This window comes from Haliaeetus albicilla, chromosome 10 (assembly GCF_947461875.1).
Source record: "Haliaeetus albicilla chromosome 10, bHalAlb1.1, whole genome shotgun sequence".
In the NCBI taxonomy this organism is placed as follows: domain Eukaryota; kingdom Metazoa; phylum Chordata; class Aves; order Accipitriformes; family Accipitridae; genus Haliaeetus; species Haliaeetus albicilla.
In genome coordinates, this window is record NC_091492.1 from 42937609 (window position 1) to 42960635 (window position 23027).

The window sequence follows — 23027 nt, forward strand, 5'->3', positions numbered from 1 at the left end:
GGGTCTGATTATTCTCATTTTCCTAGGGCTGCTTGCTCGTTTCAGCCGCTTGGCTGCATGCGCTCCTGTCACATAAGCTCATACTCCATCAGTTATTTCTCTCCTTACATATTTGAAGTCAAGAGAGAGGATTTGCCCTGAATTCTCAGAGGGAGTGAAGGGCTCCTTGAGCAACTGTGAGTTATTTTGGGACAGGCCTGTTCTAATCACAAGATGTTGTGCACAATTGCTTTATAATCTCATGGTATTTATTTAATCAAATAAAACTGCAGATTCTGGGCAGAGCTGTGATCACAGCTGGTGGTAGTATTTACAGCTTCCAGAATAAAAAAGCAAAGCATATATAATGTTTTGCACTATTAAGAACATGCAAAGGAACAGCAGATTTTCAATTATATACCAGAATTTGATTTTATATAGCTCCTTTCATACTTGAGTTACTTCTAAGTGCTTTTTCAGTTACTCATTACTCTGTCGCACGGCGGCTGCAGACGTTATGTGCACACCGGTGCTGCCAGCCCCGGACACCGCACTGCTTGGATGTTTTCTGCTTCAGCAACACTGAGCAAAACCCTGGGGGTCTCCTCTGCTGCTGCTGGAGGGAGTTAGCTTTTTTTTTAACTTCCACACAGTGTGAAGTCATTATTGTGCAGAAGGGCTTCATGTCAGAGGCGGCAACAGCCTGGCAGCTCTGCTAGAGGAGCACACAGCTGACATTGTGTAGAAGCTCATTTCCCGGTGATCAGTTCTTCCTAACGAACGTCCTTTCCTCTTTTGTTACAGCTCTCAAACAGCAGAGAGCCTGAGAGGAGAGCAGTGCTACTATCGCAATACACAGCTTTAGCACTGTCTTACATGCTGTAAAACAATCTCCTTATGCAAAGGCGACGTGTACGGCTTATCGGGAGTCTTGCAGATAGTATTAGTGGCTGAGGAACAAGACAATCTTTGAGAACTGAAGGTCCCTCTCGTCCCCAAGTAGGACAGCAGCGAGCCCAGCCTCTCCTTGCCGGTGGAGGTGGTGATACTGCAGTGTGGTGGCCCAGGAGTCGTTCAGCAGCAGCAATCTTGCAGGCTGGGCAGCAATTGGTTGATCACAGCTTAATTGTATGGGTGAGGTATGGTGGTGGCAGCGTGCAGGACGGAAAACCGAAGGCTCTTTGGTGTCGGGAACCAGTTGGCTACAAAGGAAAGGCTGTCGGTGTGGGACTGAGCCTGTGCTGGGAGGCTGTCCTACTGTTAGGCTGTTAGGAGGCTGTAAAGGGCAATAGCCACGCACAGGAAAGCTGAGCAGATTCAGAGCTTGTTTAAAAGACAGGGCTGTGCAGATATTTTATGGTTAGTCTACAATTGTCCCTTTAATAGATCCTGAATTACTCAGTGTAAGGTTTTGAGAAAACCGTGTCCAGGGTCAGTTAGAAGATGGTGTTTTACTGGGCTGTGCTGGAAGGGGATGCTCAGTGCTGAGCGAAGCCCGGCTCTCTGACGTTTGCTCAGGTGCAGGATCCGGATCAGGTTTTGTATTCCTTAAAGCTGCCCTCAGCTGGATTCCATCGCTGGCATCGCTCGGAACTGGCTCGTGAGTTCCGTGGAATTACCTTTCTTGGTTAAAAAGCAAAAGCAGCAATTTAGGCTCTTTTCTGAGTCGTGAGGAAGGTGAGTGATGCAACCTCTGGTTGTGCGGTGCCTGCACAGCGGTGCAGTCTGCGCTGCCAGGCATTGCGTTTGCTCCTGGTGGATTTTTCTCTGAAGGACAGACGAGCGATTCCCCTGGGGTGCCTTCAGAGGCAGATCTGCTGCTGGAAGGGCAGGACAGGGCTGAGGAGGCAGCCCAGACCAAGCACAGGCAGCGTGAAGTTTCTTTTTTAATAATTCAGCTCAGTTTTTTGTTAAAAGAGAAAATCCACCAGCACTAGAGCAAGGATGCAGAAAGAGAAATGTAACCTTTTACTACAGCCACGTCTGTATGAGCGTTCATCTGTCTTGCTGTCCCTACGCCATGTAGACGTGCCCTTTCCTGGGCAGAGGAATACCAAATTCCCATCCCTTCATTTTACACACATAATACAGGCATTGGAGCTCAGATTGTTGAATTTTGGGATTTAAGATTACCATATTCTTCAGACTTTCAAATTTTTTAAATGCTGCTAAAGTTTTATCTTACTATTTAACAAATATGTTTTTTAAACCGATTTCCCATAGTTATGTTATTAAATGATTTTTACCTTGCAGTGGCAACAGGTGATGCATTTGATTGTACATTTTTTTTGGTGGAATTTGTATTAAAATGACATCTGATTCTTGATTAATTACTTCAAGAACATTTAAATGTTTTAAAACATGCAAACCTATGAGAGCAGAGAGCTGTTTAGCAGCAGTATAAAGTGTTAGACCCTAGCGCTTAATTGTTTGTAACAGCATTTATTCTGCTGTAGCCTCAGAGTGAATATTTAGATCTTAATAAATTTGTCATTTTCCTACACGGTGACAATTTTACAGTCCCTTGTGTTTTCTGTATCGGTGCATCTGTAGGGCTCCCACTTTGTGGGGCTTATTTTTAGGCAAATTATAGCTTATATATTAGGAAAAAGTAACCCTGGTGTTCAAAAAACTACGTAAAATACATAGGAAAGTGGTGACATGAAATCCCAGGCAGGCAGTGAGCATGGAAAGCACTGCTGCTTGCCAAAGCCCTGTGCTTTGGAGATGAGCACTTAGTGAGAACAGAGAATCCCGACAGTTTATCAGCAGCCCTGCAAACAATTCTAACACGATGACTTTCACTTTGCATTGCATTCATTGCGTGCCGTCAGACCCTTCTGCCCTTCCCACGTGCAAATCTGGTGACGGACTTTGCTGCCATCATTGTTCAGGTTAGAGCCACGTGTTGTTCTCTCACTTTCCCATTCTCCTGATTTTTACACGGCACGACAGGTTTCCATGCTTTGACACCTGTAAGACCTTTGACACCAAACAACTACAGGGACGTAGGAGATTTTTCAAAGCCAAATGTTATTTATTCACTTAAATGCACATATAATGGACACAGAGAAACACTGCAGTGGAAAGCCTCTGGGTGCTGGGTCTGGCTAAACGGTGTTTGTGTGATTTGAGGGCAGCTCTGCTTGGCTCAGCCCTGCGATCCCGGCGCTGGGACAGAGCGCGCCCACAGAGCCTTCCTCACCGCGTCCCACAGGCGCTGCTGCCCTGGCACAGCTCGGCTCCTCCCCGGAGGCAACGTTTGGTTGTTTGGGTCCTCCTGCATCGGCAGGCTTTGGCCTCAGTGAAGTGTTGGATGACTTTGTGCTCAGAAAATGGTTCCTTTCCTCTCTTCCCACTCGCTATCCTACCTGCTGTAGCACTTCACAGCTATATATTCCAACTGTCTTTGTTCTACTATTGTTTTTCTTCTGTTACTAGCAACTTTTAGTCATCAGGGTAATACTAAGTAGGCAGACTGATGGGCTGAGGGTGAAGAGAAGCACGCAGTCAATATTTAGGTGTTTGCTTTGGTGGAGGATTACTGGATTTCAATCTAAAACTTATGTCAGAATTTATGTTGGTATGAATTGCAGCATTGTTAGGATACAGGCATAGGGAATGAATAAGTTTTCTGGAGGTCGCAGAGAATAAAAGCTTTCTTAAGAAAAATTCAAGAAAATTAATTTTTTTCTTTAATTTTGCTGCCAACTTGTACAGTTTTGATGTAATTTGAGTGACGTAATTGAAATTGCCTCCTCCCTTAAGCTGTTACAGAAGGACTTTGCACTGCAGTGTTGATGTTGACGCTGACCATTTATGGAGCTGCAAATAGCAATTGACTATATCCCGTGTTTGAAACACAGTAGGCTGAGAATGTTTTTCTTGCCCATCTTGGCTGACTGTGGAGCTGAGTTCGCAGCTTTAGCGGGGACAAGGTACCCAACCGTACTTTTGAAGGTAAAGCCTCTCCTCCAGGTTAAAGTAAAAGCAAAGCTTGTTTGAGACAAGGTAGAACGTAAAAGGAAAAATCAGAAGCACGAGCTAGACTAAGCAGTGTCCCGTGAGCACCTTGCTTAACAATAGCCTTGGCTAGGAAAATGGAAAGTTCAAGTTACAAAGCCTTTTTTTTACCCAACAAGTTGCCAAGATCAGCCGCTGAGCTGGGGGTCCTGAGCCCAGCACAACAGTTCCCAGGGAGGTTGCTTGTATGAAGGGATGCACCACCCTCACAGCCATGGTGGGCCTAAGAGGCTGCCCTGGAAGAAAACCCCATTCCTGGCAGGTACCAGGGTGGAAGATCGCGTGTAGCATTGGAAAGCAAAAAGGTGAACAGGGAACACGGTCGTTTTCTGTGTTTAATCAGCTTCAAATAATTTTCAGTCTGATTTTGGCTGCTTTTCTTTAAAAAGAACACCAGTTGGCACTTGAAGAGCTGCTGCTTCAAGTCACTATCTGGATTTGATCACTTTGTCCTTGCCTAAAACACAGTAAGAACATTCAGCATCTTGGACTGAATCTCAATGGCTGCATCTGTGTTAGCAAATAACTCAGCGCAAAAGCAGTGGATTTCATACCGGAGGAGGTGGTGCAGCTGGGCGTTCCTCCAGAAGGATTTGGTCTGGCCCCTGGTAGACTGTCCCCACCATGCCTGTAATTCATGGCTGTCTGAGGATTTTTGGATTTTTTTTTTTTGGATTGCAACCCACCTTTAATTTCCCCTGGGGGTTGGGCTTCCCAGTTGCCTCTGGTGGGTCACAGCCGGCTGCCGCAGGCAGGGCTGCCCTCGTACACCAGCGCGCTGTCCATGAGCACTTCCTCGGCCTCGTAGCTGCTGTTCTCTAACGCCCTGGCCACAGGACACAGCTCCTGGTTGCACCACCTGAACAGAGGATGCAAACAGTTTGTCTGAGCCCCCTTACGCAGACAGGGCTGGTTTCAGCTTGAAGTCTGCCCGGTTTGGATCCCTCTCATCGCTACTAGAACGGAGATTCCCCATGGCAAGGAAAAGCCATGATGTTGACAGCAGCCAACCCAGAATGGGGTTTGTCTCCATCGATGATGATACGAAGTTTGGGTCTCACCATGGCAGGGAGTCAGATCGCTTGGTGAGGCAGAGCAAAGCCTGCTGCATTGCACAAGAAATCATCTAAAACAGTTAGGGCTAGAGGAGGTTTTTGCTTACCTTTGAGCAGCAGAGATGTCTGCGGCGGAAGCATCAGGCCGAGCTGCATGCTCAATTAAAAGAGCTCCTGTGGAAGAGCAGGAGACATCAGTATCCCTGGGCTCCAGCCAAAACAGCAAGGGCTCGTGAAAAGCAGGTGGTGGTTACTTCTCAACAGCACTTGCCAGGCAGAGCTGCCTCAGTTTGAAAGAAGGTGGGGACCGAGCTTTCCTTGAAACTCCACCCTTTACCCAGAAGGTATGAAACCAGGCCATTCTAGGACTGATTCCTAGCCCTTTCCTGGTCTGAAATCCATCATTTCTGTCTTCCCCACTACCTGCATAGATCCTTGCTAGGGTGTAGGAGAAGTCTCTTGCTGCTAGCTCCATGGTCACGGCTCCCCTTGAATCAGCTGCTTGCATGAACTGTGCAAGACCGCTGACAGCATCCTGCATTTGCTTCACGGCAGGTTCCAGTTTCGCAGTGCTCAAAGCCAGTTCCAGTTTTTTCTGCAAAGAAAACAATCACAGGAAAAATTACAGCATGTTTACCTTCTGCAAGGAAATGGGGCTGGTGAAATCCTGAGCACGCCCAGCAGCTAGTAACAAGAAGCTTAAATCAAGGTGGCCGTAACGGGCACTGCTGTTGGTGGAGCAGCCAGAGCACCGCGTGGCAGCAGGAAAGGGGACATCGCCAAAAGGAAACTCACGGCCTTGCCTTGAGGACGGAGAATTCCTGTGAGTGTGTTGCTGTTTCCGTGCTGGCTTTCCAGCTGCACGCAGAGACCAGATCACACTCCCAATTCCCTCTAATTGCATACCTGTATCAGGTTCTAATCTCCCTTTTTTATATTTTTACTTCCACGAAGATGCTAGAGTTGTGTGCAGGCAGGAAAATGCAGATTTCAAGGAGCTCTTCCCTGCAAGTCGTGTCAGTGGGAAAGGCGCCGGCACCAGAGTGGCTCTCTTCCGATGGATGTCAGGCATTTAACTGTGCCCAAAAGTACCATCTAAAGCTCCCCCTGGTTCAGCTAAGCTGCAGTTTTTCCACTGTCTCAAATACCTTGTGAAAGCACAAGCGATACTCTGCCGAGAGAAACTAAAATAGTTGCTCTTTTGACATGGCATGCCCACGGCTGCCTGGATGCAACCGGCAAAAGCTAGCCTTTAATCTGCATTTCCCACGTTATTCCCTCTTACAAGGGATTGAATGAGAAGAGCGTGCCTTCTGCACAGAGCTGCCAGGCTGGGGTGACAGCTCGGTCCCCCTGAAGTCACACAGGCGGAGAAGCAGCCAGCTTTCACCCACGCAGCCGTCACCGACCTCCAGACCCTGCATCCCCCCCGCTGCAGCACTTGCAGCTGGGCTCTGCTGCAGCAAAGTAGGCCACCACCGTTCGGCCGCCCCAGGCAGCTGCCTGCGCTGCCTGTGCTCAGGGCTGGCCCTGCCTTCATCGGTGGGCTCAGCCCAGGAGCCTCATGTGCCGCGATAACATCTTTAAAATAATCAAACCTATCTCTCTGCAGTAGAACGAAAGGATTACCTTGGACAGAATTGCAAAAAGGAACCGTTACGTATTTAAATAGCATAGCAGGTGGTAGGAGGTGCTTTTCATTAATTAGTCTCATTTGCAGGTTATTTATGAAGCTAAAGCCTGTAAGTGTCTGCTGCGTAGAGCGAATTTTTTTATGTTTTTGAGGCTTTTGGTGCTTAAGTGATCATGCAGTTCCTCTTGCTAGTACATGAAAATACAGCTTATTTGCACAGTAGGACTTCGGACTGCACGAGCTGAACGCGGTTTTGTTTTCTGCAGTACGTCTGTGCATGACACCTTCTGCCTGACCACTGCCCTGTATTTTCTGACTGTTAATACAAGAAAAACACAATCCTCAATGGATGCTATTCTGTGCTCTAGGCGAAGCGGTACATAAATACTTGCAGCATATGCTGTACGAATACGAAAACATCATCATTAAAGCGGTTAGGTCTAGTGCCAAGATAAAGTCCAAAGAACCCTCCAAGCCCACAGAATGCTAATAAGATGTTTTAAAAGTAGCTTGGAGCTTGTTGCTAACAAGGATCAAAGACCCCAAAGGCATAAACATATTCCCAGCAGCTTGGGTGGAAGCCAGCATCACAGAGGCCAAGCACAGCGACAACATGTGCACTTCTGTCGGCACCCTCGTGCTAATGGCTGGGGTACGAACAGCTACGTCCTACGCTGCCTTGCTTTTTAAGATTTTAAGACCTGGGTAGTATGGACCAGGAATAAAAAAACCATCATTTTAACCTTAGGGGGAAAAAAAAGACATTGTATTCTCTTTGCTCTCCAATAATTTACTCTTTGTTGTTTTCAGATTACACTCGTTCTTTTCCTAACCAAAAGCACTGAATCTTCTGAAAGATCAAACTGAGTTTTGATCCGTCCTCCACTGCATTTGAGAGCAAGAGGCTGGAGAGCTGCTTCAGGGACGATGCTCGAGGCAGAAGCAGCTCCTGTTTTCTCTCCCGCATGTTGATCTGCTCCAGTTCCCGTAGGGTGTAACTGAGGGGAGGCACACACACACAGTGTCGCTGTGCCAGTTGTACCATTCTTTTCTGGCTGAAATCATCAGAGAGCAAAAGAGCTTTAGAGCTCAAATATTTCTGATTCCTTTGGTTTTCACTGAGGAATTTTAAGATGCCGCTCATTTGTTTGCTCTCACTAGCTACCAAGCAGGATTGTCAGAATGGTTTTTACTTAAAGAATAATCACGAGTATTTAAAAATACAGCAACAGGCAGAACATCCAAAATGGGGCTAGAAGCACAAATCTCATATTAATGTTTCAAGCAAACACGTAGTCTCGCTTTAATAACCTAGATTTATTTCCTGCTGTGTTAAAATTGTGGTTATGGACTGAAAAGGACCTGAAAACACCATGACGTGGCTTAGATTGTATGTCTGATTTACAGCTAGAGTTTCAGCCCTACGCAGTCATTCTTGATGCATAAGGCAGTTGATTCTGAGCTCTGCAAGATGCTTGCAGGACTGGCATTCAGAAACACAACTGTATTGCGATGTGACCAAATTTAATCTAAAGTGACTACAATGCAAAAATCAAATAATTCCCCGGTGCTATTTTAGAGTCACTTTTCAGACTGTAATTGAATTCTAAAGTACACCCAATGCTCTGGCTCAAAATTCCAGCTAATAAATTTTTGGTATAACATGAAATGACTGCCCCCATGCAGTATCCACCTGAAACTCCCACCACGGCTGAGCTGGAATCCAGGACTGTCTCTCACATTTGCTCTTCTCGCCATGTGTTCTCCCGAGACTTTGCAGACTAATTACTTCTGGACAAGGTGGTTTGTAACAAACTTGCCTGTGTATCAAGAACCCTAAAAATTCAGCTTCTCATAATCACATTGTGCAAGGATGAGGAAGTTCTCTGCATTTCCCTTTTCCTGAGGGTAATTACAACATTGGATTCCTGCTCCTAGATCACAGCACCAGCAGCACTGGGTATCCCACCATCAGTAGGGGCAACTGACACAGGATAAAAGCAAAAATAGGTGGCAGTGGGGTCAGCAGGGAAGTTACCCTGAGATATGACCTTCAGAGAAAAAAGCGCTATGCCATACTAAGTACTAATGCTGATTTCTTCAAAGCAGCCTGTCATTGGGCACAAATCCTGCAAACTGAGAACCTTGATGGACAAACATAAAATAAATTGTACTAGTCTTGTGTGCATCAATAAAAAGGAAATGGATTGGAGCAGTAAAAATCCCTTTATGAAGGGCTAAATGATTTCCTTACTAGACAGGAATGGGAAGGATGTTTCAAAATGAGCCAGACTCCCAGAGACTGAGAGAATTTGGACACCTGGAGCTCAAAAAGAGGTTGTTTATCACCTGTGAGTGAAACCCTGATTCCGGTGTAGAAACTCAGCACGTTCCTGCCCGATGCTGCAGAGGCACTCTGCAGAAATACCTCCCAGTCTGCCTTTCCAGTGCCTGGCTGTCAAAGGCTTAAGGGAAAAGCTTTCTGACATGTCCCGGTTATTTGCCAAGTATGATCTATTATATCCAGAATTGGTGCATCAAGACTGCTCTCCCAGCTAAGCCCATTCCAGTCACTCTCTGTGGAAATGGAAGCAGCCTCAGTGTGACATGAACAGCAAATGCAATGGCACTTACCGGAATTTGGAGACCTTTGAAGTCACTGCTGACTTGTTCACCCTCCAGTCTCATATACAGCATGATTTGTGGGAGTGCAAGAGCAATGATAAGCTTATTAATTAATAAATCTCAATACTTGGTGTTACTGCTGTGCAGGTACCTGCTCTGAATCACGTCGCTGTGTTCTTTAATGCTTCTCTGATTACCCAGTTGTTAAGAAGCTGGAGGGGCCCTCTCAGCTACACCAGTGAGGTGCTCTGAGGACTGCAGTATGGCACCTTTGTGCGGTATTTGTTTAAATGAGCGTAAGTGTAAGCCTGTGGAGGCTGGCTTCTTTCCAAGTTATTTTTAGAGCCTACCACCCGCTCCTTTCCTTCTCCGCTCCATTACCTTCAGTGTCAGACTAAGCTGCTTTTTATCAGCAGCTGGACCAGTTGGCTTTTTAATTAGCGGGTGTGCTTATTCCTGGTTATGAGCAGATTTGGCTGCCTTGTTTGGTAGTCAAATTGTTTGAGGTGTTTTTCCTTTATCAAAACTTGTCTGAGAGGATGGCAAGACAACACTCATCTCTGGAGGTCAGAGAGGTGCTCTGTACAGAATACAGCTGAGTTGGGGGTTTGAAGTGTAACAGAAGTTCCCAACTGCAGCCACTGGTGAGAAGGAGTCAGGCTCTTGCTTTTGTGTTTTTGAAAGACCTAGCCAGTTTTCGGTGCTGCAGGGAGTGCAGTGACCCAGACCTTTCCCTTCTTATGGGGTCTGGATGAGAAAGTGAAGGCTACCCACAGTCAAATCCAGCACTCCAGATGCCTAGGATTCTCTCACTGTATCTGGGCTAATGTAATCTGGATTGCTCTATTTGGATTAATAATGTCATCTCTGAGAGAACACCCTCTGATATGCTGATCATGCCTTTCAGGCTGGTTCCTGTCTCCCTTTACAGGACATACCAAGCCAGCTGATGCTTATTTTCCTTCATGAAATTCTGAGCTGCTTTGGTCTCTCCCTGACTGCCTGTCATATGAGCACCTTTAAAAGAGCAGCCTGTAGGTAAAGCCAGAGAATGGCAAATCTGAAGAGGCAGCAATGGAATTCCTTTGGCTCTTTCCATCTTTTCAGTGGGAATAAAAATAGAAAGTCATAAGGTAGTAGGTAGCCCTAGTGATGGTTTAATATTCAGCAGTCTTGTGGTATTTTTGCAGTTAAGAAACAAAACCACAAAATTATTTTGGATTCAGGAAGGTGACTCTTTCATGTTAAAAATATACTTGTATTGGTACCTGTCATGAGGAATTCTGACAATGCAAAACTCTTCACTGCTGAGATGAAAGTATCTGCATTTTTTGCAGCGTACAAGGATCCCAAAATGAGCACTGCCTGCGTTCTGCTTTTGTAAGTGCTATTTAAAGACCAGAATTGTAAGACACCTTCTGAATACTTGTCTAAAGCTTTCAGTTTGGTCATGTTCCTTGCCAGTCTCAGGTAGGAGCATAAACACCAAGTAAGACTCTGCTAAGGTGGGCAAATCAGGTTGACCAGTGCTTTTGATGTGGGCTCACCTGCACTGTGGAGAAGAACACAGCCATCACTTGTCCTTGACTCTTGGTGAGGGATCGCAGGACATCAAGTGACAGGATATTTGTTGTTCCCTCCCATATGGACAGCACCTGTGGAGTAGAAGAGTCTGTGGAAGAGCATGAAGGAGACTTTTGGAGCAATTGCAATAAAGAAAAGGGAACGTGAGGAAACAAAGACATGGGGCAGACCTAAGGGATATCAGTGAAATCTCCAGAGATGTCTTGCCTCACCACAAGTGGAAAGGAGCAGTGGTGATGAGAGCTAGGAGCTCAGCTCCATTACTGAGCTAGGGAACAGCCCCAGCAGCAGGAACAAATCGCGTCCCCTCCCTGGTGATGATTGGGCTCGGCAAGAAGGCAACTAGAAAAGAGCTGCCATGCCTGGAGTGAGTCTGGGGAGGACTCTGTTTTCCCTTGAGCATGTCTTTAGCAGACAACCATGGACTACTGTGCAGGGGACTAGGTGACACCCAGGAGCTTCTTCTGCTTCTCCTGCTGCTTTCTTACCAGAGTATCGCGGATTATGACTGGCAAGCCTGTATCCTCCATGTAACCTTGTCCTCCAAAACTCTCCATTGCCTCAACAACAACAGCAGAAGCCTGCAAAATGCAGAGAGCTGACATGATCTACATTGCAGAAGGGGAAAGAGTAGCCAGAAACCTCTAACGTCACACAGCAGTTCCTGCTGGGATGGGATTGACTGGATCCCACTTATTTGCTGAGGCAAGTTGCTCATTAAATGCTACAGGTGCAGCCTGGGGAATGGAGACTGAGTAACACCGAGAGAGGACCTGCAGGAGCAGTCAGACCTTGGAAGAAGATCCATGGACAGTGTGTCTCAGTACAGTCCTCTCTAGGTAAGGTTAAGCCTGTGGTTTGCTTGGTACATGGGAGTACATGTCTCTAGTCCAGGACAATCTTTACCTTCTACTTTCCTATGGTGTGTAACCTTCTGTGTATTTAAGCTGAGGGCAATTAGAAGAGGGGCAGATGCCTGAAATTAAGGCTAATGCTAAACTATTAACACTTCTGCTATTTATTCATAACTAGGGGAAAGATATTCCCTGTGGCTCAGTGCCCCACCTTGGTCTTGGGGCAGCCTCAGCAGCGTTCCTCTGTGGCATGTGGAGTACTTCACAGTGCTGGCTCTGTCTGTTCTGACCAGACAGCTGATCTGTGGCCTTGAGAGCAAAGGGACAAGTCTTCTACCCACAAAATCCAGCCTCAGTACAGACCAATAATTGCTGCAGGCCCTGCAGCTAGAGGTCACTGCCATTATCCCCTGCTATCGCTGCCTTTCATGTTGGCCGTGTTAATCACTCCTCTTTCGAGCTCTGTGGTTGCTAATGTGCCACCCAACCCCACCCCGGGCTAATCAAACTGGTTGTTCTGTACCTGCTTCCCAGTATACAGTTTGGCAACTGGTGTCAGCAGTCTCAAGAGAAGCTGGTCTTGCTCACTCGCCATGTTGGTTTCTACGAGTCCAAGCAGACGAACGATCTCCATAATCAGAAGAAACGCCCCTCGCGTCTGTACCTGCAGGCAGAGAAGTGGGGAGCTTCACTGGCAAGGATCTTTGACTCAGGCTGATTCCAGCCTGGTCTGCTGAGGTGCCAAGAGACCATCCTGAAGGGATGTGCAATACTCAGACCTGGGCAAAATGCCACTCCTTCTTGTACAGACCCACAGCTTCAAAGACAAAGACCGCTGACCAGCCAAGGCACAAAGCATGAAATATTAAAAGTAGTCCAGAGCTGCTGCTCTTGTACACTGCAGTCTAGTATGAGGAAAGGGGGAGTGCCATTTCATCAGGCCTACTCGGAGCTTTATCAAAGCTCCTATCGGGCATCCAGGTCACAAATCCACATCCTTTCCAAAGGTAAGGGACATGAGATGGCACATCTGATGGTCAACCTCTGAGCAGCAGGATCTGCAAGGTCTTTGACAGGTTTCTTGCTGAGCAACTTGCTTCCCTGGCAAGTTGTGATTTGGGAAGCATTGGGTTATGGAGCTCTGTAGCCCCTGTGCATAACAATGTCCTGTGGGATATAGGATCTGGCCTTTCTTTCAGAGGTGAAGTTCTGGCCACAGGCTAAGAGATGCTGGAGCTTTAACTTATGTTTGACAGATGTTGACCACTTTCCCTCTCCCCCACCTTCCAAGAGGATTTTTAAATACTTTTTTAAAAATTTGCATGAACCTACCACAGCCCAAGGGCAAGCATTGGTGTTAACACCACTTAAGGAGTCGTACTTGGATGGGTGAGAGGAGGAGAACTGTGTGCCTTCTTTTTGAAGTTTTAGTAGAGGTGTGAAGCCACCTGTGTCCTGTGGATCTAGTGAGCTGCTACAGCTCAGCGTTGTGGCAAAACTGTGAGACATTCTGCAGTGAGTGAAGGCCCACACGTGAAATTCCTCCCAAAGCCCAGAGCAAGAGTGCCAATTCATGCTGCTGTCTTTTCTGTTGTCTGTTATTGCCCTAGATGACATTCACATCTAGAGGCTGTACTCAAGCTCAGTGTCTTGTGGTGATGAGCACTGTGCAAGTACACAGGGAAGACAAACTTCTCAGAAGCTAAAGTGCATGGTGACTACTCAGGAATTCTTCAAGCCTGCTGGGAACAGCCCATCTCCTGGTGCATGAGCTACCAGGGAAGTTGGATGAGTCTGTGTTGGTCTTGGACAAGAGTCTGTTAACTGCGGTTTAGGAGACTGTGGTGTCATGCTTGGACTCTGATGCTAATGACCAACTTCGGAGGTCACAGCATAACACAGTAGGTGCATGAATGACTTTGGCACTCTTCTCAGGATAGCTCCCAGGTAATTGTTGTTTAGGATAACCTGAAGTCTGGCAGAGAAGCTAGGTCTATCATCAGATCAAATCCCGCTAAAATATAGCAATTACCCTGCTGCATACATCTCACTCTACCAGGAAGAGCATTCTACATCTGACTGTTGCACACAGAGGTAGGCTAGCTGTGCTCATTAGCAGCCGAGGATTTCTGCCCTCTTTCCTCACCAACAGGTGTGGCTCAGCTCCCAAAAGCCTTACCTCCATCCGGGCTATCGTCTGCATGTGTAGGGGATGGTCCTTGAGGAGCTTCCCGAAGGCAACCCGCCTACGGGCATACTCTCTGCTCAGACTGATCATCCTAGAGAGAATACAGCCAGGGAAAGTAGTTAGACCAGCAACCTTCCACTTCTGAGCTTTCTCTTCCAGCCACCCCCACTGGAAGAACCCTGCTCAGCTGTACCACACCAGCCGAGGTCACCCACCCACAGGCAACCTTCTCCAGCACTGCTGGCTTCCAGACCTGTGCCTGCAAAGGCATTAGATGTAAACTGGCTGCAATGCTGAGCATTGCAAAGTCCCCTTGTCCTGATATGCTGCTCCTTCAGCTTTGGGGGGATCCATGCTGCCTTCACCTTCTCATGGAAGCTACTGCACCAATGGCATTGTGGATCCGAGTTATGTTCAGCATGTTGGAGATGGAGGCCACTCCACGACCCTCTGCAGAGATCTGAAAGCATCAAGGAACAAAGGTTGATGTAAGCCTTTCGCACAGCCTTAGAAGTGGACGTGTATCTAAGTGGAAGTTGTGTTAACAGACAGATAGATAGAGGCTGTCCACTTCATCTCCATCTGTCATCAGGCACCACAAAGATCTGCTTGCTTTAAAATATGGCTGTCTCATTTTAGCCAAGTCTGTAGCGTGACCAGAGAGGTGGCTTTGGAGACCACGTCAGCATGATCAGTTCTGGTCCCTGTTGCTTGTTCCTACCTGCATGCTACACGGAACTGTCCCTCGGCTGGGTCAATGCAACTGGATTAGGGAAATGACCAGCCTAAAATGACTTTTTTTTTTTCCCTTCCCTCCCGTCTTTTCCCGAGTTCTTCTCAGCTCTGTCCCACACACAGCCTTGTTGGTGAAGTGTTCTGCAAAGTGAACAGCCAGCCACAGAGGTGGAAGAGAGGAACTTCAGCTGGTATCACTGCCAAAACACCCATGAGTGGTCTTCCATGCCAAGCCAGTCCAGTCCCAAGAGGTAGGTGAAACCTCACGTACTAGCTCTGCTTTAGCTCCATCTAGCCATAGCTCTGCTGTTGCCATCTGCCGTGTGCCCAATTTATCTTTCAGCCTTTGCACTTGGATGCTGTTCAGCTTCCCCTCCTCATCTCGAACCTTCAGGAAGAACAGGGACAGGTTGCTGAACCCCTGGGGCCACTGAAAGGCATGTAAAGAGGATTTCATTACAATGAAACAAGAAGAAAGCCCCTGCTCCTTCACCTGGTTCCACCATCAAACAGACCTGTTTTACTTGTCCTTCAGCGTCCACTACCCTGGCCAGGGTTAATGCCACATCAGAATCAGCAGCCGATGTAAACCATTTAAAACCATAGAGACGATATGTACCATCTGGCTGCTTTCTGGCCACTGTCTCGGTGCCGTTAGCTGCAAGAAAGGAGCAGATCTTGGCTTTATGGGAACTTCTGTATCGATCAATGCCGATTTTTGGTTTAAGCAGCAGCTCTTTTAAGTCACCTCCTGCTATCAAGATGGAGTATGGATTACCTGCTAATCTCTTTCATTGACCCTGGATAAGAAATGCAGCCAGAGTTAAGTACTAGAAAGGAAGTATGATCTGTTTAACTGCAAGCCTTTCCAGCAATTGCTCCAGACTAACAGCTGGTAATGGCAGTGCTTTGTAAGCAGAATGTACCACGGTGTATAATCCAATGCCTCCATTTCTTTAGGAGCTACCACAGCCAAGAACAAAGGGTGCTAAGGAATGGAGTCCTGCAATGATGCACATCCGTCACTCCACAGCTGACCCTTCCACCAGGAAAACCAACTGCAGCTTCATCAGATGCAGGTGGCTCCCCTTCCACATTTCTGTCTCTGCAGCAGACTTCTGAGGTTTCCTGGCCCATCACTCTATTACTAACATTAGCCAAGGAATAAAAGTTGAAGACCAAGAATGCTTTCCTAGTCCCAGCTGGGATGGGTCTGACTGTCTCACTCAAGGTTTAGATTATAGAGCTGGACGTTAGTGTGTTATCTGTGCAAGGAACACAGCTCTGTACCTGCCTGTGTGTACTGCATGCATCAGTGGATAGAAGTTGGGCCTTTTGTTGGTTAAACAGCAGAGCTATGCAGAGGATTTGGATGACTTCTGCTGAAGTTTCCTAAACCAGCTACCAGGCTTTCTAAGTTCCCCACACCCTTCATTTTCTTAGTTCTCGCTAACACATATCTAGCTGCTGCTGCAGTTGCTTGCCACCTCAGAACACGTACCAACATCAGAGCCTCCTCTGCGCTCAGTCATCCACTGGCCAGAGGTCCAGAACTTCTTGGGGTCACGGGATGTCAGATGGTCAAATGCGTTTTTCAGAGATCCAGGAATACCTAGTGACTGATTTGGGGGAGGGAAAAGAAACCAAGATGATCATAACTCAGTAGATGAAATTAGACAGTTGCCTTAACTAACAGTGGTGTGTCCCAGGCTCAGAACGGATGGTCTGCAAGCAGGCAAGCGGGGCACTGAGTGTCCTGCACTGCAGTGCATCTGCACGTACTGCTGAGAGTCTGTGAAACTGCCCAGCTCCTACATGGCTGCTGGAGCACTGTGCAGACAGAAGGTGCAGACTTGTGTTGCAAAGAAGAGTGCTGAGCATCCCTACCCCCCTCGGATTTCTGCACCGCTAGACATCTGGACAGAGAACTTTCAAAACAGTGCATGTGCCAGGGTATCAGCATATGTTCATATATGCTGGATGTCATCAGCACCCAAAGAGCTGGAGGAAAGAGGTAACTGCCTCGTGCTTTTTTTTTATTATTATTTTTATTGAATTAAAGTGCCCAGGGCTGGCTACTTAAGGGCTAACTTTTCTCTGCATCTTACACAGCCACTGACATAGGGCAAAGGGTGTCACTAAGATGCAGAGCCAAATCTTCAGACTGGGAAAGTCTTGCTAGCTTGGTTAGTTTACATCAAGTATGGATCTGGCCCAACACATTTAACTGCCACTCCACACCAAGAACAGGAAAACAAACTATCTCGTAGTAAAAACATACAGAAAACTTTTCCAACTACCGGCAGTGCCACAGGTTTCATGTGCAGCAAAGGCCTTATTGTATACAGTGTTGTAAGTAAACATAAAAGCTAGCCTGGGCACAAAGGCTTTGTAACTAAAGGAGAAAGGCAGTGGGAGATGGAGCTGAGTCACAGAGCAAGGAAGGGCCATGCCCGGAGACAGATGGCAGATCAGCTCTCCTCCATCCTTGGCCGATGCTCCAGTCTCTAATCAGCGCTGCCAGGACGTGGGCTGTGCCCTCGGAGACCAGCTGAGCTCATACCTCAATGACTTTGGCTGCCCCATCAGTCATGGCCAGTGGACAGCTGAAACCTCCAGAGGAGCTTGAAAATAAGTACAGTTTGACAGCTTGATGCAGACGGCTAGGGAAAAAAGTGAGTGAAAACAGACAGGTTATGCAGCAGTTCAACAGCAGGAGGATAAAACATCTTGACTAGGAAGAGAGGAACAAAATACAGCCAAAACAGGTGACAATCAGACTGCTCATTTCTGAGAGGGCAAAAACTGTTTCAGCCAGGAAGAGAGAAGAGGAGCAGCAGTGTTTCTGGGTCCCAGAGAAGCTGCCAGTGCAAGGCTGGATGGAAAGCATTGCTTGTCAGCTGGTGCAGGTTTTAAAAATAAGAAATGGGGGTCTATCTCCAGAGGCTGGAATACAATGAAACTGCAAGTAAAATCCCAGCTCTTTAGCCATGTTAAAGCTAATGCATGTAAAGCTGGAGCAGTGCAGGGAACTGCCAGGCCCCAGAATCAGGAAGGTGACATCAAAGAATATTATGATCAACTGTAGGCCATTAGTTATGGCTTATCATTGCCGATGTGGAACATTACAGTGGACAGACACTGCTGTTCGGTACAGCGGTAGGTGTGCTTTTGTCCATGCATCATCTGTTACCCATTATACAACAAGAAGTTCAGTCCTACAAGATGTTGAATGTACCTTGCTAAGAATAACCAGGAAGGCACCATGTCATTCCCATTCTCCCCCAGTTACCTCCAGTTGGAGTATCTTCTCTCATAGGCCTCAGCAATCAGCCCCTCTTCTGCTGCAATCTCTTTCATCCTCCTCCAGGCCGAGCAGGTGACAATGTGATCCACCCGCCGCCCCCAGGCATCATACTGCCGAAACACAGGGGGGTTCAACTCGCATTCCCATCCTAGATGTTTGATCTTGGTTAGCAGACGGTTTCCAAATGTCTCCAGATCCTGATTCACCTCTTCGAGTACCTGTGAAGCAACATGAAGAGCCCTTCAGCATCCCCCTGGAAGGCAAGAAGCCTCAGTCCTAGTTGGAAAGGCAGAGGACTGACCATATGGTCCTGCGGTGCTAGTGGTCTCTTGCCACTTGGCCCTTCCATGCATTCTGTAATGCAACAGGACAGCTTGTCTCTTAGCCTCTGCTGGCACAGCTGTGCTCAGCTGTCACTTTTTTTTTTTTCTTCCCCCAAATCATTTTTTCAAGTTACTTTTGGCATTACCTCAGGATTTTACAAAAGACAGAAGAGCTTTTGTATCAGGGCTGAGAATGACACAGATGCACATGAACAAGGGGGTTGGACGAGACAGTCTCCAGAGGTCCTTCCAACCTCAGCCACTCTGTGATTTACTGCTGGAGAAGAATGCCAGAGGAAGAGCTGCCAAAAACAGAAACCCTTCCTCTGTATAGGAAAACTTCCACTGGGCTCAGTAGTTACCTGCCTAACAGATTAGAAAAGGAGGCACAGAGCAATCATTTGAAATTCAGCCTGGCACCCAGTGTATCTAGATTCAAACTTCCACCCTGCATCCAGCTTCCTGAAAGGCCCTGGATAAGGATTCATGTGCCCTCATTTCAGCCAGGCTTGGGTCACCTGGACCAAGTAGTCTGTCCATAGTTAACGGCACTCACAGAGGAGTGATTCATTCCAGCCCCCTTAGATACCTGTTCCAAGGTGACAGGAATTGCCTTCTGCAAGTGGTCTTCACTGTCTGTGGCCAAAGCCTAGTGAAGTTGCCTAGACTTAAATAACCTGACTTATAGATGATTAAAATTAGGCCAGGCGGACCCAACCTCTAGCACTGTTGGACCCCTGTTAGCATAAATACATCCAAGACTGTACTGGGGGTCAGAGAACCACCTGATCTAGATTTGCTTTTATCAGAGGAATATTTTTTGCTGTTCTCTACCCCTCAAGAGATGCTCATTTCCTTCTCAATATAACAATCGTGGAGGTGAATGCCATAGTTGCTGTACCCAAAATGGTGCAATTATAAAACACGTTAATTTGCTGATGATGAACTACAAACACTGCTTCTTCCTTTCCCTGCCTCCCCCTGTGTTGACTTTTCATTAAACTACATCCCATATGATTGATTCTTTCATCACTCTGCCATTCAGTGTGTGTAATGAGGATCCAACACACACTTCCCAGTTACTACTCTGGAAGTCTCCATCCTCAGACCAGCCAGTTTTCCTTCAGGTGAGCAGTGAAATACTCAGCGTTAAAAATCACAAAACAAGCCAAAACCCATGCATGAGAGCCCTGTCAACTGGTACAGCTCATGCTGCACTCCTGTTTGCTCTTGGTGGAATTCAGCTGGGATGGGTGTATGCCTCCAATGCTTCTCATATCTTGACAACAATTTGAAGGTTGTTTTAGAGGCACAACCTAAGAATCCAGGGTTCATGGACTTCACTGATCCCTGAAGCACAAAAACCTTTAAAATGATTAGCTGGTAGTTTTTTGTGGGCAGAAGAACATGAGTTTAGCAAACGGGTCTCTTGGTCAGCACACTACAGTGAACTCAAACTACAACAGTCCCTTCACCTCATCCATGTATTCTAAAAGAAACCAAACCCAACTGCTTAGCTGTGAGCTGGGTTTTGTAGGTTTACAAATCACCGTGTTGCCCAAGTGAACGTGCTTATTTCCAAGGTAAAAGAACAAAATCAGGGCTCCTACATTTGTGACTGCTGAATGTAACATATAGCAGCCTGGGCACTCCAAAAAACATGCACCAGGCTATGGAGATGGCATCTGTAAACCATTAGGGCCAGGGCTGAAGATGCTACCTAGCAGCATCTGCTGGGTGGTCTCATTCACCCTGATCTGTCCTTTGATGTCCCAGGGATGAATATATTGGAAAAGCACAAATTATTGCACACAAATAGCGCTAACGGATGATCCTTTATATTAAAGGACATATTTTCAGGGGGATCAAAGACCAACAGACACGTCTCCAAAACGGTCCCCAGAAAAAGCAGGTACTTTCTTCTGTGTTCTCCAGGAATCAGCTTCAAAGAAAGAAAGAAATCTTTTGCTCCATTCCAGGAAAACTTCTGTGTTCACCACTGAACACAGGTGACTAGTACAACAGGAATCAACCTCCAGCATGGTGTCTGGTTCAGTGGAACACACAAAGCTTCATCTGTTGCTGCTCTCCTGGGCAGGAAGGTGTTCACATGGAGGGCTAGCTCTCCAGTTGCAGCATGAAGCAGCCGGCAGACTCTGCTCTCCCTTTCAGCGGTGAGGCAACACTGCCCCGCTGGGACCAAGCACAGAAACGTTTAAGGGAGAGGCTGCTGATTCTCTAGTAGATTTTGCAGCCGCTTTGTCTCTTTGGGGAAGGAGCGGAGAGCAGCTCTCGGCCTTGGCAAAAGACATCACTGCTCCTTTTAGTCTTCAGGACATCTGAATCATGCTGCTTCCAAAGGTGCAGATTAGGAGTAAGACCTTCATGGTTGCCCAAAGGCATCCTCCTTTTCCCCCATCTTCTTGTCTGGCAATAAGGGCACAGTGGTGCTTAGGGAGGCCTTGTTCCCATCTTTCCTGAGGGCTGTGACAAAAGCAGGCTACCAATCCTGCCACCACACTCTTACTACCCATGACTGCAAGGTCTCACAGACCTGGAGAGCAAGCAGTGGCAGGAAGAGGGTCACTGAAAGCCGGGTTCTGCCCTGCTACTCACCCAGTGGCTTTACAGGTCATTGCATTGCTTCTGCTGGAGTAAATCAGGGAGAGAGGTCACCCTCTGCTCCATGAGATCTGGTCCTTGCAAAGTGGGAAACAGTTGCGGTCCTTGGGGTGACAGCACAGGACAGCCAGTGAGATGAGTTGCCTACTCCCAGTGGTTCCTGTAGGACCGGACCTCACAGAACAGAGATCTGCAGCTCAGGGATCTCACCCCACCTCTCTGTACCCCTGCAATCTGTACGGAGCCTTTGCTGTCTGAAAATCAACCCAGAAAAGCCAATGACCTGTGCTGAGAACAAGCAAACCTCCATGGACCTTTGTATCCTCTTGAGCACTCAGCTGAGAACAGTCGTATGTCCCCCCCTCCCCTTTCTTTGGAAAGGAATTTCCTTAAAAGCCCCTCTTCCCTGGGGGGGGGAGAGACAAGTGGAAGAGCACAGCAGAGTTTGGAATCACCTTAGATTTTTTTCCCTTTCTCTGAAATTTCTTTCTCTGGATGACCAGACAACAAATGCCCGGGCTGACAATCCCAAAACAACACCCTCATTGCAACAACACCCAGAGTAGTCACAGGAGTGCACCAGGCTGTTCCCTGTTTATGTCCTGCCAGTATTTTTCACCACCCCTGCACTGATTCAAAGATAACAAGTTTTAAAGAATGCTGATAAATTCCCCCCAGTTAAACACTCGAAGGCACCAAAGGGCTCAGAGAAGTGTTCAATTCACAGTCTTCAACAGTGACCTAGCCAGAATTGTAGTGTGTACACACAGAAAGACAAACATGCATGCCAGACCTTGGGAGGAAGGTGTGTTTTCAAGTAACTCCGAAGCAAAGCATCTTCCAAATATGGGTTCCCAGTCTCAGGCTGCTCTTGGAAGAGGGTCTCAGCTTCTCTCCTTGCAAGGGGTATTTCCAGATCCTCTAAAACTTGTTCCTGCTGCATGATGACCTGTTGCCCCTGGCCTGCGGTCCTGTCAACTCCTTTACGACTCAGCGGTTGGCACCTCTCCCAGACGCCAGGCAGAAAGCGACCTGACTGCCACAGCTTGCAGGTAGCACTGGATCTCCACCAAGGCAGGCGATGGGTTAGCATGATCCCGCAAAGCCCCGAGCGTGTCATGCACCGCCAGACCTTTCCTCGGTTGGAAGCAGCACCAATCCTGTTTTGTTTTGATGTTGTGAAGCAATTCTTTAAAAAAAAAAAAATCAATCATGTCTTTGTCCCTCCCTCAGGGAGGAGATTTCCCACAGCTGTTGTCAACTGAACTAGGGAAAAGGTCTCTGGAAAGAGATCAGAAAGCAGCCTGGAAAAATACAAGTACTCAGAAAACACTGTGTCCTCCCCTGCGAGCCAGGCAAACCATCCTAACCGGCTGACATTTCCCGAGCTGGGGGAACCAGGGGCTATGTTCCCACCAGCATCCCCCTGAATTGCTTGGGATGGTAACGGGGTAGAGGTGAGAAGGAAAAAATACATTTCCTCATCTGAAGGGTAACAAAATGCCTGGAAATGGGAAGTAATGGTTTAGACGGGTTGTTTTGTAAATAAGATACTGGTGAAATAAGAGAATCCATCCTCCTTGCGTGGGTTGTGACGCTAGCTCCAAAATAATCTGCTGCTTATTAAGTCCCTGCTGTCTTTAATTTGAGTTGGGATGGTATTAAAAGTCTCCCTTTCCCTCGGGAAGTACCGGAATATTCTAAGAACCTGTCTTCTGGCTTTGAGTCATTTAAAACCTGCACCTAACGTGGGGCGATATGCTGCTAATAAAACCAGTGGTTTACTTTAAAGCGATTTTAAACAGGTATGATGCCACACCACCGCCCACAGCCGTGCTGCTGTTCCTTCCCCGGGATCACCTTGTTCTGCCCGAACTGGTGAGGTCCGGCATTAAACCCCCATGCAGGGCCAGGGGAAGGAGCCGGCTGCCCTCACACCAGCCCTCTGAAACACCCGCAGCCCCGGATTAGGGTGCTGGTGCCACCACCGGGTTTTTCAGCAGCAGAAACCGTCCCCACCGACCCCTTCTCCTCAGCCGGGCCTGCCATGGCGGTGTGAGGCGGCTGCCTCCGGCCCGACCGGGGGCGAGGAGGAGGAG

General features: G+C 47.4%; 1 protein-coding gene across 5 annotated transcripts; it reads right to left on the reverse strand.

The window, feature by feature from the left end:
* Positions 1 to 1241: 1241 nt before the first annotated feature.
* LOC104314193 (acyl-CoA dehydrogenase family member 11) lies at positions 1242 to 22109 on the reverse strand. 5 transcript variants are annotated; one of them, XM_069795401.1, is made up of 15 exons: positions 21722 to 22109; positions 17969 to 18201; positions 17240 to 17339; positions 16178 to 16295; positions 15192 to 15334; positions 14948 to 15106; positions 14307 to 14401; positions 13933 to 14032; positions 12277 to 12417; positions 11388 to 11480; positions 10863 to 10970; positions 5481 to 5652; positions 5165 to 5231; positions 4689 to 4861; positions 1242 to 1912 (listed from the first exon to the last, which is right to left on the reverse strand). In XM_069795401.1, the coding sequence occupies exons 1-14, from the start codon at positions 22046 to 22048 to the stop codon at positions 4735 to 4737; spliced, it is 1983 nt and encodes a 660-aa protein (XP_069651502.1). In that variant the 5' UTR covers positions 22049 to 22109; the 3' UTR covers positions 1242 to 1912; positions 4689 to 4734. The 5 variants fall into 5 exon arrangements, with proteins under 5 accessions (XP_069651502.1, XP_069651501.1, XP_069651500.1 ...); XM_069795400.1 differs by lacking the exon at positions 1242 to 1912 and adding an exon at positions 2994 to 3613; XM_069795399.1 differs by lacking the exon at positions 1242 to 1912 and adding an exon at positions 2994 to 4459.
* Positions 22110 to 23027: the final 918 nt, after the last annotated feature.